General features: G+C 35.0%; 3 protein-coding genes across 7 annotated transcripts in view; 1 reads left to right on the forward strand and 2 right to left on the reverse strand.

The window, feature by feature from the left end:
* Window positions 1-3126: 3126 nt before the first annotated feature.
* On the reverse strand, window positions 3127-6732 carry LOC17886193 (protein indeterminate-domain 4, chloroplastic). Of its 3 annotated transcripts, none has more exons than XM_006290818.2 (4): window positions 6690-6732; window positions 6011-6235; window positions 5282-5678; window positions 3127-4290 (listed from the first exon to the last, which is right to left on the reverse strand). In XM_006290818.2, the coding sequence occupies exons 2-4, from the start codon at window positions 6198-6200 to the stop codon at window positions 3327-3329; spliced, it is 1551 nt and encodes a 516-aa protein (XP_006290880.1). In that variant the 5' UTR covers window positions 6201-6235; window positions 6690-6732; the 3' UTR covers window positions 3127-3326. The 3 variants fall into 3 exon arrangements, with proteins under 3 accessions (XP_006290880.1, XP_023638727.1, XP_023638726.1); XM_023782959.1 differs by lacking the exon at window positions 6690-6732 and adding an exon at window positions 6523-6683; XM_023782958.1 differs by lacking the exon at window positions 6690-6732 and having other exon boundaries at window positions 6011-6424.
* Window positions 6733-8669: 1937 nt separating this feature from the next.
* Window positions 8670-12973, reverse strand: LOC111830465. 3 transcript variants are annotated; one of them, XM_023782334.1, is made up of 2 exons: window positions 10248-12973; window positions 8670-10098 (listed from the first exon to the last, which is right to left on the reverse strand). In XM_023782334.1, the coding sequence occupies exons 1-2, from the start codon at window positions 11823-11825 to the stop codon at window positions 10084-10086; spliced, it is 1593 nt and encodes a 530-aa protein (XP_023638102.1). In that variant the 5' UTR covers window positions 11826-12973; the 3' UTR covers window positions 8670-10083. The 3 variants fall into 3 exon arrangements, with proteins under 3 accessions (XP_023638102.1, XP_023638104.1, XP_023638103.1); XM_023782336.1 differs by having other exon boundaries at window positions 8670-11630; window positions 12374-12972; XM_023782335.1 differs by having other exon boundaries at window positions 8670-11815; window positions 12374-12971.
* Window positions 12974-13747: 774 nt separating this feature from the next.
* LOC17887502 (F-box protein At2g34280) overlaps window positions 13748-14706 on the forward strand; it is a 1866-nt gene continuing 907 nt past the window's right edge. Inside the window, 2 exon segments of the mRNA XM_006293250.2 lie at window positions 13748-13831; window positions 13917-13940. Coding sequence (XP_006293312.2) covers window positions 13748-13831; window positions 13917-13940 — 108 coding nt within the window.

The raw sequence follows: 14706 nt of genomic DNA on the forward strand, positions 1-14706 counted from the left end.
TTTATCACTATAACACCTCTGCATATCTTTTTGGGAGGCTTGTATATATATATGAGAAATAGATTTCATCTCAAGCATGTAGATATAGCTCTATATTGGTCGTCAACCTTTCTATAGGAAGAATCACATACTTTAATTAGTCACAGATTAAAACTTTGCCAGTATCCAAATTTTGAATTGAATTATTAGATGACTTATGCCAAATTGTCTAGAATCAGGAGGAACCCTCCAAATTTAAGTGGGGCAATTCAACCATGAGAAAGTTTCTATCAAAAACTCTAACACTGGCACACCACATTGTTTGTTTTCCGAAAAATAATGTGTCTTCACTTAATCTATAGGAAAAAAACAAACTAAATAGATCTCGTAAAGCATGGTGGTCGCTCTGAGGTACATATAGACTTAAATCAAAATGGGAAAGAGGATGTCAACTACGAATCAAGCATCGAAGCAACACGAATCAAACATAAAAAGGAGAAATATGTTTTTAACCAAAATAATATATTCAGACGATTTGCAACCCTAAAAGCTGAAACTAAACTTATAAGCAGGAACAATACCATCTCCAAGATGATAAAACTTCTTGGAGCTTACGCGTAAGCTCCAACTAGATCTTAAGTATTGAGATTTGGAAAGAGCATGTAATATATATCAACTCAAGGAAGATACTCTTTTATCACTTTGAAATCAACCTCTAATTTGAGTGTAAGCAAATGTATGCTATGTACCTTTTTTTTATAGCAAATGTTCATTCTCCGTCATATAAATTAACTAAGAAACAATACTTTCATCAAACATTTACAAAAGAAATAATATGTTAAATAGTATTAACTTACACAGAAATATATCATATGGATATATGTTATCAAATGGCAACTGGTACAAATAAAATATAACTTTGGTTTGGGCTTAATTTTGATAATCTTTTAAGTTTTTAATGTTTTCTAAAATATATGTTTTTTTCACAAACTTATGCAAAATTAAATATATTTTTTATTGTTTTATCAATTTATATTTTGTAGATTATTTTTTTATGGGTGGAATTGTGTTTAAGTAGATAATAAATGATGTTTTCTTTAGAAATAAACAAAACTTAAATAATTATTTAATATGTGTGTATTTGCTTAAAATGTTATATATTCTAGAAAGTGAAAGTAATAAATAAAGAGATTATATATATACTAACTAATCTGAAATATGCACTATAAGCTCAAAATTGTGCAGCAGGATCAGTAAGGATGTTCTAGTCAACAACATATTAAAATATCAATAAGGATACATCAATTCCCTTGTCTTTGCTTCACCTTATTAATATACAACATATAAATTTCCTTGATTTTGACATTCGCTGTATAGCTTCAATAGCAATCAATTAATATTTGTAGATCGAATATATAGTATATAGTATGAATATTAAACTACGACATGTTATTAAATAATATGAACACGTTGGATGCTTCTGCTTGGACTATGCTTCGTTTTGGAATATACCCGATACGATTGGCTTATTATTGTCTTCAAATATGCTCATATGTACTAGGATTTACCCCGTGGTGCACCACGGGTCAATTTTTTATTTTTATTTTCATTAAATTTTAAATTTTCTTAGTATAGTTTGTATTTGATTTACTGTTTTTGCATGTTTATGAATGTTTAGAAGTGTTTGTTCTTGGCTTTAATAGTTTCGTATTATTGGAAAGTGTATATTGTTAAGAATACGAAGTTTATGTCAATAAAAATTTCGAAATAGACTAATTAGAAATAACTGCCGAGATTTATGGTAAGTATAAGCGATTACGATCTCTTTTGGCAATAATAAGATAATAAATAATTAGATTAATAGATTATGGAAATTAAATTTAAACACATTTATGTTTTCTAGTTGTAGTATCCGATTACTTAATTCCGGGTTATATAAACTAATTTAGACCCGATCCAAATTTTCAAATTGTACTCCAAAAATGTTAAGATAGATATTTTGCATGTGCAACGTGGGATGTGTAATATATTTTATGAAATAAACTTAATTAGTTAGTATCAATATAAAATGGTACCTATGCGTTTTTATACTATTCAACTAATATATAGATATATGAAGCCAGAAAAAATGTAAGAATTTTATTTTTGAAATAAGAAATTTAAATTCGTACCGGACATCATATATTCTCATATACGTAACCAGTTGAACGGGGGAGATATATTTGTCTCGTTATGGGGCAGAGCGGGAGACGAATAAAACAGTGGTCGAGGCACAACATCTTATTATACCTTCGATGTTGGAACTTTGGAAGTGTTCCCGATCTTCCCATCTACATCGGTGTATGAAAACATTAGTTGGTGGAGGCACTTTAGTGGGGCAACTGACCTCAATTTTTTAATTATGTTATAATTTCCTAAGATTAATTCTCTTATTGTTTCATATGTATTTTGACTCGAAAACTTAATGTAAATATCAAATGCATATGGAACAATACAAGCACAAAATTAGTGTATGACATTTACCTTTTTTTTTTTCTTTAATTTTTCTTAAACACATAATTTTATTTTATTTTGGTGGGAATAAAGTCACATAATTTAACATTCGTCTTTCTCATTCTTTACCTACCGGCCATAGCTAACCCTAATATGCCAATTTTTGCTTCGCTTTTAGGTAAATATTTTCATTTTCTTATGCGTTGATTAAGTTTTTGACACTATGAACTGTGTTTTTTTTTTTTAGCTCTAGAGAAAGTGGATTTCATATATGGTTTCAAGTGTCAACCGAAGCACGACAGACCAGAACATGAGGCAGAGACATTCCTATAGAAACGAGAAAATATTTCAGGTATAGAAACCACTAGACATATTAAAGTTATATGATTTTAAATGGATTGTGAAATTAGCAAAATAACATGGATTGAAGCACAAAACATTTTGGAACATCCCGTAGGGTAGCTAGGGGTCTTAATTTTTAAAACACAGCATAACATGTCTTTTGAAGTTTAGTGAAGATTTTGCATTCATTAAATGGTGATGTCTACGGTCAGATTGGTATGTTTTTTTTTTCTAAACCGTGAAGTGTGATCTCAAGTTTCTACCATTAATTTATTAATCATTTGCGTTTCATTCTTTAACCATTACGTTCAATAAAAAGTTCAAGAAGCTGTTGTAAGTCAACAAAATAACAAACTTATTACATTAATATTTTTGTCATATAAAAGACAGACTCTAACCAAACCCAAACCTAAAAAGCTCACAAAAGATATATTATATTTTGATTATAAAAACAAACAAGTAAAATAACAAAATTATATCACCTAATTAAGTTATAAAATAATAAGATACTATCAACCTCTTCCAAATGGATGGTTTTGCTCGGGAAACTTCGCTTCACCATCCAAAGAAACTCCTCCGCGACCACTACCACTACCACGGCCACCACCACCGCGATTTGCATTTCTCACCATTCCTCCAACTCCAAGAAAATCTAACGTTAACTTATCCGAACCGCTCATATTTCCATTGTTGCCAAAATGAACGTCGAAGATATTGCCACCGGATCCACCGCCAGTGGCATTAACGGCAGCCAATGAGTTCATAAGACCTTGAAGGTTTCCGTTATTATCATTCTCCATAATTCGTCCTCCACCAAAGTGACTAGGGATTAAACTTGTTGAGTTAGAGGAAGAAGCTAAGCCTCTGAACAAAGCAGAATCGTTGCTTGTGACTGAGCCCATTTGTGTAGCTTTCTGAAGCAGTGCCGTGGCTGACACGTTAGAACCCGTGTTCAATTCTTCTTCACGATGATGAACAAGAACGTCGTTGCTATATAGAGAAGGAAGACTCGTCTCCGAGTTCTTGGTGTTTTCTTGAAAGAACCCGAGGTTGAAGAAGCTGTTGTTGGTACCGCTACTCTTGAGGTTGATGTTGTCGACCGGATCAAACTGTATCAGACCGTGTTGGTTCATGAAACTCTGATCATTGTTGTTTGGAGTCGCAGTCAACATTCCTTGGCTCGACGAGCATTGGAGTAAGAAGTTAGGGTTTGCTGATTGCGGAACAAAGTCTCTCCTATTTTCAGAAGATGCAATGTTCAGATTGTAACCAGCGAGAGGGTTAAATCCAGAATTTGGATGGCCACTCATATGATGGTGCGAGAGAGCGCTGCCACCACCAAGTCTCCCGTAAATTCCGCCAGATCCGACACCGCTACTAGCAGCTGCCATTGACGTAAAACTCACGGTAGGGTTTCTTGCAGTCTCTTGTATCAATGCATCGCAGAAAGCTCTATGCGTGATGTAACTATCACGTCTACAAAGAAAAAGAAAGAGTATGTAACATTAGACAACGGTCGACAATATTTACACATAAGAACAAATAAAATTCCGTGAGTCATAAATAATAAATGTTAGAGTTAATGTGGCTACCATATATAGGAGAGGAATAAGAGAAGAATATAGAAATCGAGTCAATTGCTAATTTAGTGAAAGACCTTCTTCATTTAATGCAAAACCCAGGAATGTTAATACAAGTCAGTCACATTCTGCAACAAGTGTATTTTACTCAAACCATGAAAATATAGAAACAAACCCTAGAAAGAGGCATGCATTAAAGTCATGTTCACCAAAACAATGTAATAAATTTAAGTAACGTACGCACTCTTACCAAATTATTTGTGTGTGTATCTATCTATATATATATATATGTATATGTCAATAGAGAGATAAGAAAAGGGTCCACAAATGGAGAGGAGTTTCGTAAAAAGGGGAACCTGCAAAGTGAAGAAGAAGAAAACAAAAGTGGAAAATGGAAAAACAAAATCCAACTCATACATGTGACCAAATTTAGCATTTTTTAATTTATTTTTCTCTTACTTTCTTCTATTCACTGTCTTTCTCTATTCACTACACTCACCAACAACCAAACAAATACATTGATAGATCCTATGTACATAGTGTTCACTATATAAGCATTTGATAGGCGGTGTACTCGAGGTTCAAATTCCGTGGCCAAATGTACAAGATTCCAGTCACAGATGACTATATATATATTTGGTATTTTTTCATGTAAATTAGTAAATAAGCTAAGTTTTACATGCAGTGTTGAATGCAGCTTTTACTTAGAATAGATTTTTTTTTTTTTTTCAATATAATACAAAATAAAGATGGTCCATTTTTATACTTTACCAAGATAAGAGGGTACGTATATCTAGTTAGATACCACTGACACATATATTATACGTTTCATCACTTAAACCAAATACGAACAAATTATTTAAATGAAATGGATAGAGATTAGTTACCTAGAGAAGATGGTACCACAGTCACATCGATACTCTTTAGTACCACAAGTCTTAGAGTGAGCCTTCCAATCCGATTGAACAGCGTAACGCTTGGAACATTTCTCGCATTTCCACTTCTTTTCGCCGTGTTTACGGTAATAATGCTTCTTGATTCCGGTGAGGTCTCCGAGAGCACGTGACGGGTCATGGTGAACACACGTGGGCTCCGGACAGAGATATACTTTCCTCTTCACTTCTTTGGTTGACTTCTGTTTCAGCTTCCATGGGAGGTTGTGTCCTCTTCGGTGAAGCTGTAGATTTTGTTCTCTTTGAAACCCTTTGTTGCATACATCGCATACGAATCTGTTTGTAGCCATCAGTGTCTTTGGAGATAAAGCTACCACTTCCGCATCTGGATCTGTTCAATTAATTCAAGACTTTGATAAATAAAATATAGTCACCAATTGGACCAAAATGTTAATCAGTGATACCTAAATCGAGAACAAAAATGATACACACGATTACAAACTTGTACATATAGAAAGTAGAAAAAAATCACATATACATACGTATATGTATGATCCAATTCCCTATATTAAATGGAATCTTGATACTAGGCATATATATAGGAAAAAAAAAAGAACAAAAGATTAGGGTTCTTATTTTTGTTTGTTTCGTTTTATCTCAAAGCTTATAGTGATTCTTATTACTGATAAAATATATAGAGATTAGTATGTAAGAGGAACTTGCTTGGGTTTCCAGGTTGGTTTCTTCGTTTCTTGAGTGGTGGAGCTGAGGAGTTAGGTTGTTGAATCATTGACATAAAAGGATCTTTCCGGTTAAAGTCGTTATCTCCGACACCGGAGCTGGTGATGAAGAAAGGCTGAGCAGAGGATGATGATGAAGGAATAACGCTTGTGTTATAAGATGATGACGACATCTTTAGATCTTCTTCTTTGCGTGGAAGAGAACAATCTACGAATATTTAAAAAAAAAACAAAGAGTTAGAAAACAAAAAGATAGTGAAAGAAATCAAAATTATAATCACAGAAGAAAACGAAGGAATGAATTATAAGAACAGGAAGAATCCATAGAGATTGACGACATGAAGAAATTTTTTTTTATAAAAACAATTCACTACAAGACATAATAAACAAAGAAAAACAAACTAAGAGTTTTATACACTTTTGTTTTTTGTTTGTAAAGAAAGAAGAGTTTCAAAGTTTGGTTTAACTCTTTTTAATTTTTTTGTGTGTGTGTACCTGAGAGAGATCAAGAGAAAGAAACCAAGAAGAAACAAAAACACTAGTAGTCAAAAAAGCTATAAATCGGAGCTAAAGAAAGAACCAAGAAGAAGATGATGCATGATGATGATGAGGATGATGAAGAAGAAGACACTATTCTTATCTAGTATAATACAAACACAAACCTCAAAGCCCTATCTCTCTCTCTTTCTCTCTCTACTGTTTTGTGTTCTTCTTCTTACTTTTTTAAATAAGCCATATATGATGATGATCTTGAAAAGTATCTCTCTATAATAAAGGTCCCCTCTCTATCTCTGCCTGTCATTTTTATTTTATCTTTTATGTAATCAAAGATTTTATTATTACACGAATTATAAAATTAATTAACAAGGATGGTTACGGTTTGGGTGTCACTGTTAAAACGGTGAAATGTGTCCACATGCGGGGGTGTGGTTGTGGGCACCACTCTTTTCTCTCGTTCGTATCTTTCTGATGAGCTTGAAGACAAAACCTTCGTTTTCTCTTCACTTAAACTTTTGATTAGGTTTTGTTGTACTAACTTTTTCTATTTCTTTTAATCTAATTAGATCGTTAATATATAATAGTATAATATATCATATATTAATACACATGATACAACTATCATGTAGACAATTTTTAAAGTTTGTTAGATTCTTGTATGAAAGCTAGCTAATTAATATATTGCTATTTTTATTTTTGGTTCATTTTCTTCAATTGTTTGACCTTTTAAGAAAAATTCAATGCAAAACATTTGAACAAAACCTTATAAATATAAGTTGTTGCTTGCGAGATACCAAAGAGATTCAACCATTATTTGATTTTCTCTTATTTTCACTTCAGTTTACAAACCAAAACATAACAAGTCATGTGTATCATCCGCTCTTCATTAGCGTCGGTGCTTATAACTGGAGATCGTATCAACTACAATGGGTCTTTGGACAATGCCATTTAACTAAGCTGAAATAGCTAAAGCCTCCCCTGATAATTGGGTTGTAATATGGTTTTCAAATTGTGTAATATGAATATGCGCACACACAAAAGAGCTATACTATGAGATATATTCTATTAATTTTTCTTGGTTAATGGTAATTAAATTAAGAACAAAACAGGCCAAGATCCAGTTGTTGGACCAAGCCCAATAGAAGTTTAAACCAACAATCTCTAGCTAGATGAACCAAATAAACTGGGAACCGAGTCGTCACCATGATCATGAGACTCAATATTAACAACTCTGTTTCTACCATTTGGAGAGAGTTGATAATTTTATTCCAACAAAGGAAGAGAGCTAGGTCTTTTTTCTCAATAGAAAGAAAGAGATAAACTTGGAAAATAAGGAACAGCTAAGCCTTTGTAACAAGACGAATGCAAATGATAACCTCTAGATTGAGGATCAAGATCGAGAGAAACGAGGTTATATTCTCCGCTAACTGCGAGGATGACCTTATTGGTATGTCCCTACAAATGGCCAAAGGTGTGACAAAGTGCAGATACTCAATACCAAACAAAGTGTAAGTGGAAGGTAAGTGAATCGAGAAGATCTTCTCCCATGAGTTATCTTTAACCCTCCACCAAAAGTCTTGCCTCTCAGACTCATATCCCGTTGACTGAGAGATGCAGAGACGACCATGGAGACTGCATAAATCAATGAATGAGCCAGTAGAGTGATCCGTTTGCAAACACTGGCCCCTGATTCCCTGATTTAAACAGTGCATTGTATGGAGAAGGTAAAAATTTTAAACCATCACCAAGATCCGAGAGTTGATTTCTTTGGAAACTACGAATGGCAAAGTACACTCACTGATATGAATCAAAGCTATATTGGATTCCTTAAGTGTGCAATATATGACGAGCTAGGACTCTTTTTCTTTACCTTCTAGAACAACATTGTTCCTAGCCACAGTACATTTGCAGTGCTCAACAACTTGACACATTCATATAAACAGAGACCTATCATTGATAACTTGCAGCTCTAAATTATAAAACTCAACAAGGTAAATCTCCAACTCGTGTCTCATTTTTCCATGCCTTCTCCTTAAAACATTATAACACTTGTGCGTCTTTACCCTCAAAAACCAAGCTGCAACTTCCGAATCTTGTTTTCACAGAAACATATGTGTACCTGTTAGATTCTTATAAACTCGAACTCAAGAACAACAATGATATTCAATTAGAAAATGATTTGAGAATTATTGTAATTGACAAACCAAACACAAATCATCACTCAATTTGAAGAACAACAATGGCGATCAACATAGATCACTTGAGCTCAAGCACATCGCTCAAGATACATTCATCAAACTAAGCGTACTCACTCTCGACACTCATCTCTCTTATTTATACTCCCATATTGCAACTGCAGACCTTCTAATTGCAACAAAGGCTTCTATTCAAAACACCAGCTCAATGTTCACGTCATTGGCCACTACACCAACCGTATCAATACTTCCCCCTTTCGGAGAAGCTTGTCCTCAAGCTTCTTAAAAAAAACAAGAATTGATGAAGTAAGTCTCTCACCATCCCATGTACTCGCGAGAACAGACAAGTCTCTCCACAAGATGAGTATAAACTCGCTGGTAATTCAGCTAGAAGCATGTGTTCAGCTCCTCATAATCTTGATACGATTTGCTTATAGAAACTGATATTATTATAGATACTTTGCTGAATTACAAAAGAAACTGAGGATTTTGTTAATGGAGCTCCTCCCACTCCCCCAGAATTAACCCACAAACCCGATGAACCTCCCTCATTTCTCTAAGACTTCTTATATAGATAAAGACTCATGACAACTCTCTAAACCAACCATAGTTACTTGACATTACCCACACCAAACCATGGTTAATTTATAAGACTTAGCTATTACTAATAAGCTCTTAAAGCATAGATGTATCAATACCCCTGCCTTTGAAAACAACCTTGTCCTCAAGGTTGGAAAGAGAAAACTGTTTAGCCAACCCAGTTTTTTGAGCTCCCAAGGACATTCATAATCTGGCAGCACTTGCACTTCATCAATGACTCTTCCTTGCACTGTTCTTAGATAACCCCTCGCCTCCACACTCAGCTCGAAATAGACTTGGAGATGTTCCTTTAGCTGTGCCAATATTACGTCTCTTTCTTGTAGCAGAGTCCCACCCGTCAGAGCGTCTTTAATTTCTTCATGTCTAATATTCTCTGCAGAAGAGGGCACTGACCTCGGCAATAAGATTATTTGTCTGGGCATCACATCGTCATGTGGGAACAACAGTTTTAGCTCCCAGAGTCTTCCTTGTCCATAAGGATTTTGCCAAGCAAGGCTACTCTTTTCTTCCTCCCGTGAACCAACCGTGATTAGATAGACAACCCGAAAACCCATCCCCATGAACTGAACTTCTCTTTCTCGACTAATCGCAGCCAAATCCATTTTCTGCATTGTCTGAAATTCAATTGCCCATCCACTTGTAGTAGTGAAGGTAAATAAAACTACTTGCAACTGTTAAATATTTACGCAACACACAAGTGTTCCTTTTCCTGTGCTTCTTTCTAAACTTGGCTCTCTTCCCGCTTGTCATGGACTGCTTCTTATCAACTGTCATCAATCTAAATAATAGTTTTACACAAATCAGTGCACATACACAATTGTTGGGCTTAGCAAGTTTTCTCTAACGTTTCAACCTTGCTCTCTTCTTCACTCTGAGAACATGCTCAACAAAAGCTCTCTTTTTATGAATAGTTAAGAACATCATTACCTTCTTCTTGTGTATATGTCGAAATCTGTATCTCTTTTTTCCAGCCCGAAACCTATTCTCCTTAACTGCTTCTACTCCCATTATCAGCCCATCCATGATCACTCGATAAGAATGTTTGTCTTGTTTCTCTAAAACCAATACAACCCAACTCATCATCTTCATTTTTCTCTTTAGACTTTTCTTTGGAGACCTCAACGATCCTAATACAGCAGCCGTATAGTCAGTGGTCATGTTCGTCACGACAAGCGTTGGCAATCCTCTCACTATCAACGTTTTGTTAATTCTAAACTTGTGCACTCTTCGAAACATAACCATTTTTTTCCAGTAATCCAGCATTACAGTTTTGAACTTGACCTTATGTGGCTTGGTACAGTCTATCTTCCTCTCTACCTCCACATGTTCTCCTTTCCAAGACTTTTTATGAAACATCTGGCAGGTATTGTGATACTCCTGATTTCTAGAGAACCTCACTTTGATCCTCTTTTCATGCTTGTTGCTTTTCTGCTTGAATTTGTGTTTCCTCCACTTGGAACGCTTATTCGTTACAGTTATATATCCCAATGATAGCCTTGTATACACTAGTCCGTGAATGTATTCACAGTACTTGTGGCCCTTCCTCTCAAATTCCATCACTGTTCCCTTTCCTCTCTTCTTCTTTGTGAATATCGACATAAACTGTATATTGATCACCTGCTGGTTGTATAACCACCGAGAGTGCATACTCTTACAACAATTATATGTCTTTGACAGCTTCTTCCATCTCTTCCTCTTCTTGGTGTCTCCTTGTGTGGCTGAGCTTTTTGAAGTTTCTATGGATTTAAGTCCGTTGTATATTCGTGCTGCACTCCCACAAAAATTATGTTTACCAAATTTGTACTTTGATCTTTTAGGTTGGGTAAACTTCCTCCTCTTCCTTTCTTTCTTCTTTGTAAACAGCTTCACAAAACCTTTATCTCCATCGATATTGAAATGCCTCTCAGTTTCAACAGTCTTGGGAAGTTTTTTCCATCTCTTCTTCTTCTTCGTCTTCTTCTTATTTCCCTTGATAGAAATTTCATCGAACACTTGGCATGCATCCTTAGTCATCTCTAGATCTGTCTGATTTTTCTCTCCTTGCTGGTGTGTTTCATCTCTCATTGTACTATCATCCACAAACACAGTAATCTCCTTCTCCTCATCCTTCAGATTTGGTTTTTCAAAACGCTCACCAGTGTCAAGGATATATTTCTCTAGCCTGTCCAAACAGCTCGACCATCTGCTCATCTTAGAATCAAAATCGTCACTCTCCGTTAGAACAGCCACGATGCTATCTTTTCCTTTTCTGAATCGTTGAAGGAGACCGATCTTGACCTCATTCCAGCTAGTGAACACAGCTTGTGATTCCTGAAACCACAACAGAGCAACATCTTCCATGAATCCATATGCAAAAGAAATCTTCGTCTCTTCCGAAAATCCATGGTCAGTGAAATAATCTTCAACCCATGAAATCCACATCTCTGGATCTTCATCGCCGTAGAAGATTGGAACCTCCACAAAACCATCACCGGTTTCCCTCGGATCGTACCGCTCTGATACCATGTTTGATACGATTTGCTTATAGAAACTGATATTATTATAGATACTTTGCTGAATTACAAAAGAAACTGAGGATTTTGTTAATGGAGCTCCTCCCACTCCCCCAGAATTAACCCACAAACCCGATGAACCTCCCTCATTTCTCTAAGACTTCTTATATAGATAAAGACTCATGACAACTCTCTAAACCAACCATAGTTACTTGACATTACCCACACCAAACCATGGTTAATTTATAAGACTTAGCTATTACTAATAAGCTCTTAAAGCATAGATGTATCAAATCTCTGCATGAAATTTTTTTTTTTAATTTCTCAGTTAATAGTTTTCTCTAGCCTGCTTTTGAACTTAAATTTCCACGACTTTAAAAGTTTTCTCTGTTTCATCAAGTGTTTCCCAGGTCTAATACTCAAAGACATTGTATCGAGCAATTGGTGTGCAAGACTCTTGTCTTGGACACATGTCCAAGCAATTTGAGATGGCAAATTCTTCTTAATATCCAGGAACTCTCTGCAAATTCTAAGGCTAGGTTCCAAATTAGAGTCTGGTACCTGAAACTCTTCAATCTGAGGCGAGACGTGATCATAAATCGACTCCTTCACTGAGCTTGGGTCGATCTCTAGAATCATTGAACTTGTAGTACTCAACTCGGCTACACAAAGCGAATCTGTTGCCAAAATCGCGAAGAACAATTCTTCCACGTATCAAATCCAGCAAACAATTTATGCCTAAAAGCAGTCCAGTCCATGAATTGCCACACCATAAGGCCGCCACTCAGACTGCACCAGCGACCCAGACGAGGAGCGGGAATCAAAATTGAGACACGGCGGCAGACCGCAGAGAATCAGCCTCGGATTGCGCCACCTTAATTAACCTTCTAGCTCCACCACGCAGGACAGGAACAGCTAGGAGATGAGACCATCGGCGAAAAGCCTCATCCGAAGTGAGCAATAAACTCTCGGTAAAGAGAACAGCAGACCCGTCCAAACACCTCAACGAAGCCACAACCCCTGCCGGAGAGGAGACCCATCGCGTGAGTAGACCGACTAAAGAGTAGCCGCCGGAAACCATATCCGGTTCAAACCTTCCTCGAAGAAAGACGAAGGAGACGCGCGTTGACCCACACGCCAGTCTTCTTAAACGCTCTCGACTCAGCCTAGACAAATTACTATGGGCTAGGCCCAACTCAAATAATACTACATTTTCTACCTACAGTCTATATTTTTTGTATTTCTTTTATTACTTTTTTTTTTTAATTTACCCCTTTAATCCTCTATGCAACTACTATATAAATGTAGATCATTAAATAATTTCATCATAATATCATTTTTTTTATTTAATCCCTATACCATTTTTTCATCTTTCTTGAACTAGATTCATTTGCTCTCGTCGATTTTCTCACGGCTTCGACGTATCAAGACGACTGTCTTCTCGTGAATGCTGTGAAGGAATATGAGACGTTAAAATGGATACAAATTGCTAGTTCCATGCTTTCACCGAAGTCTCCTTTGGCGGAAAGATTTCAACAGTTGATAGATTCAAATGTGCGTTCTTTTTTTGTAATCGATAAAGTTTCAATCAATAGATTTCGTATTAGATCGATAGAATGAGATAATGATATGGTGACACTATCGATGCTTTTCGTAGTCTCTAAAGATTCATGTTTTCATGCACCTATTGGAAACTTTAATTATTATAGTTTGCCTTAATTTGGTAGTAGTTGATTTGAGTTTTTTTTGGTAGTGGTAGCCTTTTCGTAATCTTTAAAGATTCTTTTCAGTATCTTATTTTAAAGATTTTAAATAGTGTTTTCTTTATTTAATTCAGTCGTGGAGTCGGGAAGAAGATGAGAAGTTGAACTCAATTGTAAAATATTTGTACAAAAAGGAAAAATTGTAAAAAAATTGGGATTATCCTCAAATTGGATGTGGGGAACCATAAGTTCAGCTATGCAAAGGCCAGAAAATTTGTGTTTCGCCCGTCATATTTTCTTATCAAACGAGAGCAAGGTACATAGAGTTTTTAATTTGTTTTTTGCATTATACTCCATTTATGTTCTATGTTAATTTGTTATGTCTTTTTTTTTTCATTCAGGTGGCAATTCCACAATCCAAAGTGGTATGTATATTTATCTTGATTCGTTTCTTTAAATAAATTTCTAAAGACAATATAAATAGGAGTTTATTACATTTTCTTAATTTAAATATAGTTTTGTGTTTTTTTTACTTTGAGCCAAATGCTGTTAATCGAGAGGAACCTTCTGAACTAATAGGCAAATAGAAAGACATGAAGAGAAAGGTATTATTTTAAAATAACTTCTCAATATGTTAAGAGGAATTCCTCGAATACCATCATTTTGGTTTGCTTTCCAAAAATACCAATAAAATCAAATTATTGTTCAATGGTATAGAATTTCTTTGGTTTGGGTTGATTATTTGCAATTTAGGGTACAGTATTTAGGGGGTAGGGTTTAGTGTTTAGAATTTATAATTTAGAGTTTGAAAATTTAAAATAATATTTAGGGTGTAGGGTTTAGTGTCCTAAAAACAAAAATAATGGTATTTTAGAGAATGTCCCATATTTTAACTTTACATGTATGTTTTTTTAACATTAAGATAGTTTCATTTTTTATAATTATAGGCTGCTCAAGATGATAAAATAATACCTTTTGGATCCGGCTTGAAAGCAAGGAAAATACGAAAACAGGAGGTGTGTAAAATTCGTTAATAAAGTTTTAAGAATTTATAAATATTATATGTAAATTTTTATAATTTTTACTATTTTACAGGGTGGAAGGAAGTTGAGACTGGACCTTCAAAACTGAGGACTTTACGAGTTGTCTTTTTTTTTGTTTTTTTTGTTTTTTTTATTTTTACTTACTTTC

Source organism: Capsella rubella, unplaced genomic scaffold (genome assembly GCF_000375325.1).
Source record: "Capsella rubella cultivar Monte Gargano unplaced genomic scaffold, Caprub1_0 scaffold_5, whole genome shotgun sequence".
NCBI classification, from domain to species: Eukaryota; Viridiplantae; Streptophyta; class Magnoliopsida; order Brassicales; family Brassicaceae; genus Capsella; species Capsella rubella.

Excerpts from the sequence above, each read along its gene's own strand:
- LOC17886193 (XM_006290818.2), bottom strand. The coding sequence starts at position 6,200 with ATGTCGTCATCATCTTATAACACAAGCGTTATTCCTTCATCATCATCC. Across the intron at positions 5,679-6,010 it reads AAACCAACCTGGAAACCCAA|ATCCAGATGCGGAAGTGGTA; the intron begins GCAAGTTCCTCT and ends TTAATTGAACAG. Across the intron at positions 4,291-5,281 it reads TGTGGTACCATCTTCTCTAG|ACGTGATAGTTACATCACGC; the intron begins GTAACTAATCTC and ends TTTTCTTTGTAG.
- LOC111830465 (XM_023782334.1), bottom strand. The coding sequence starts at position 11,825 with ATGGTATCAGAGCGGTACGATCCGAGGGAAACCGGTGATGGTTTTGTG.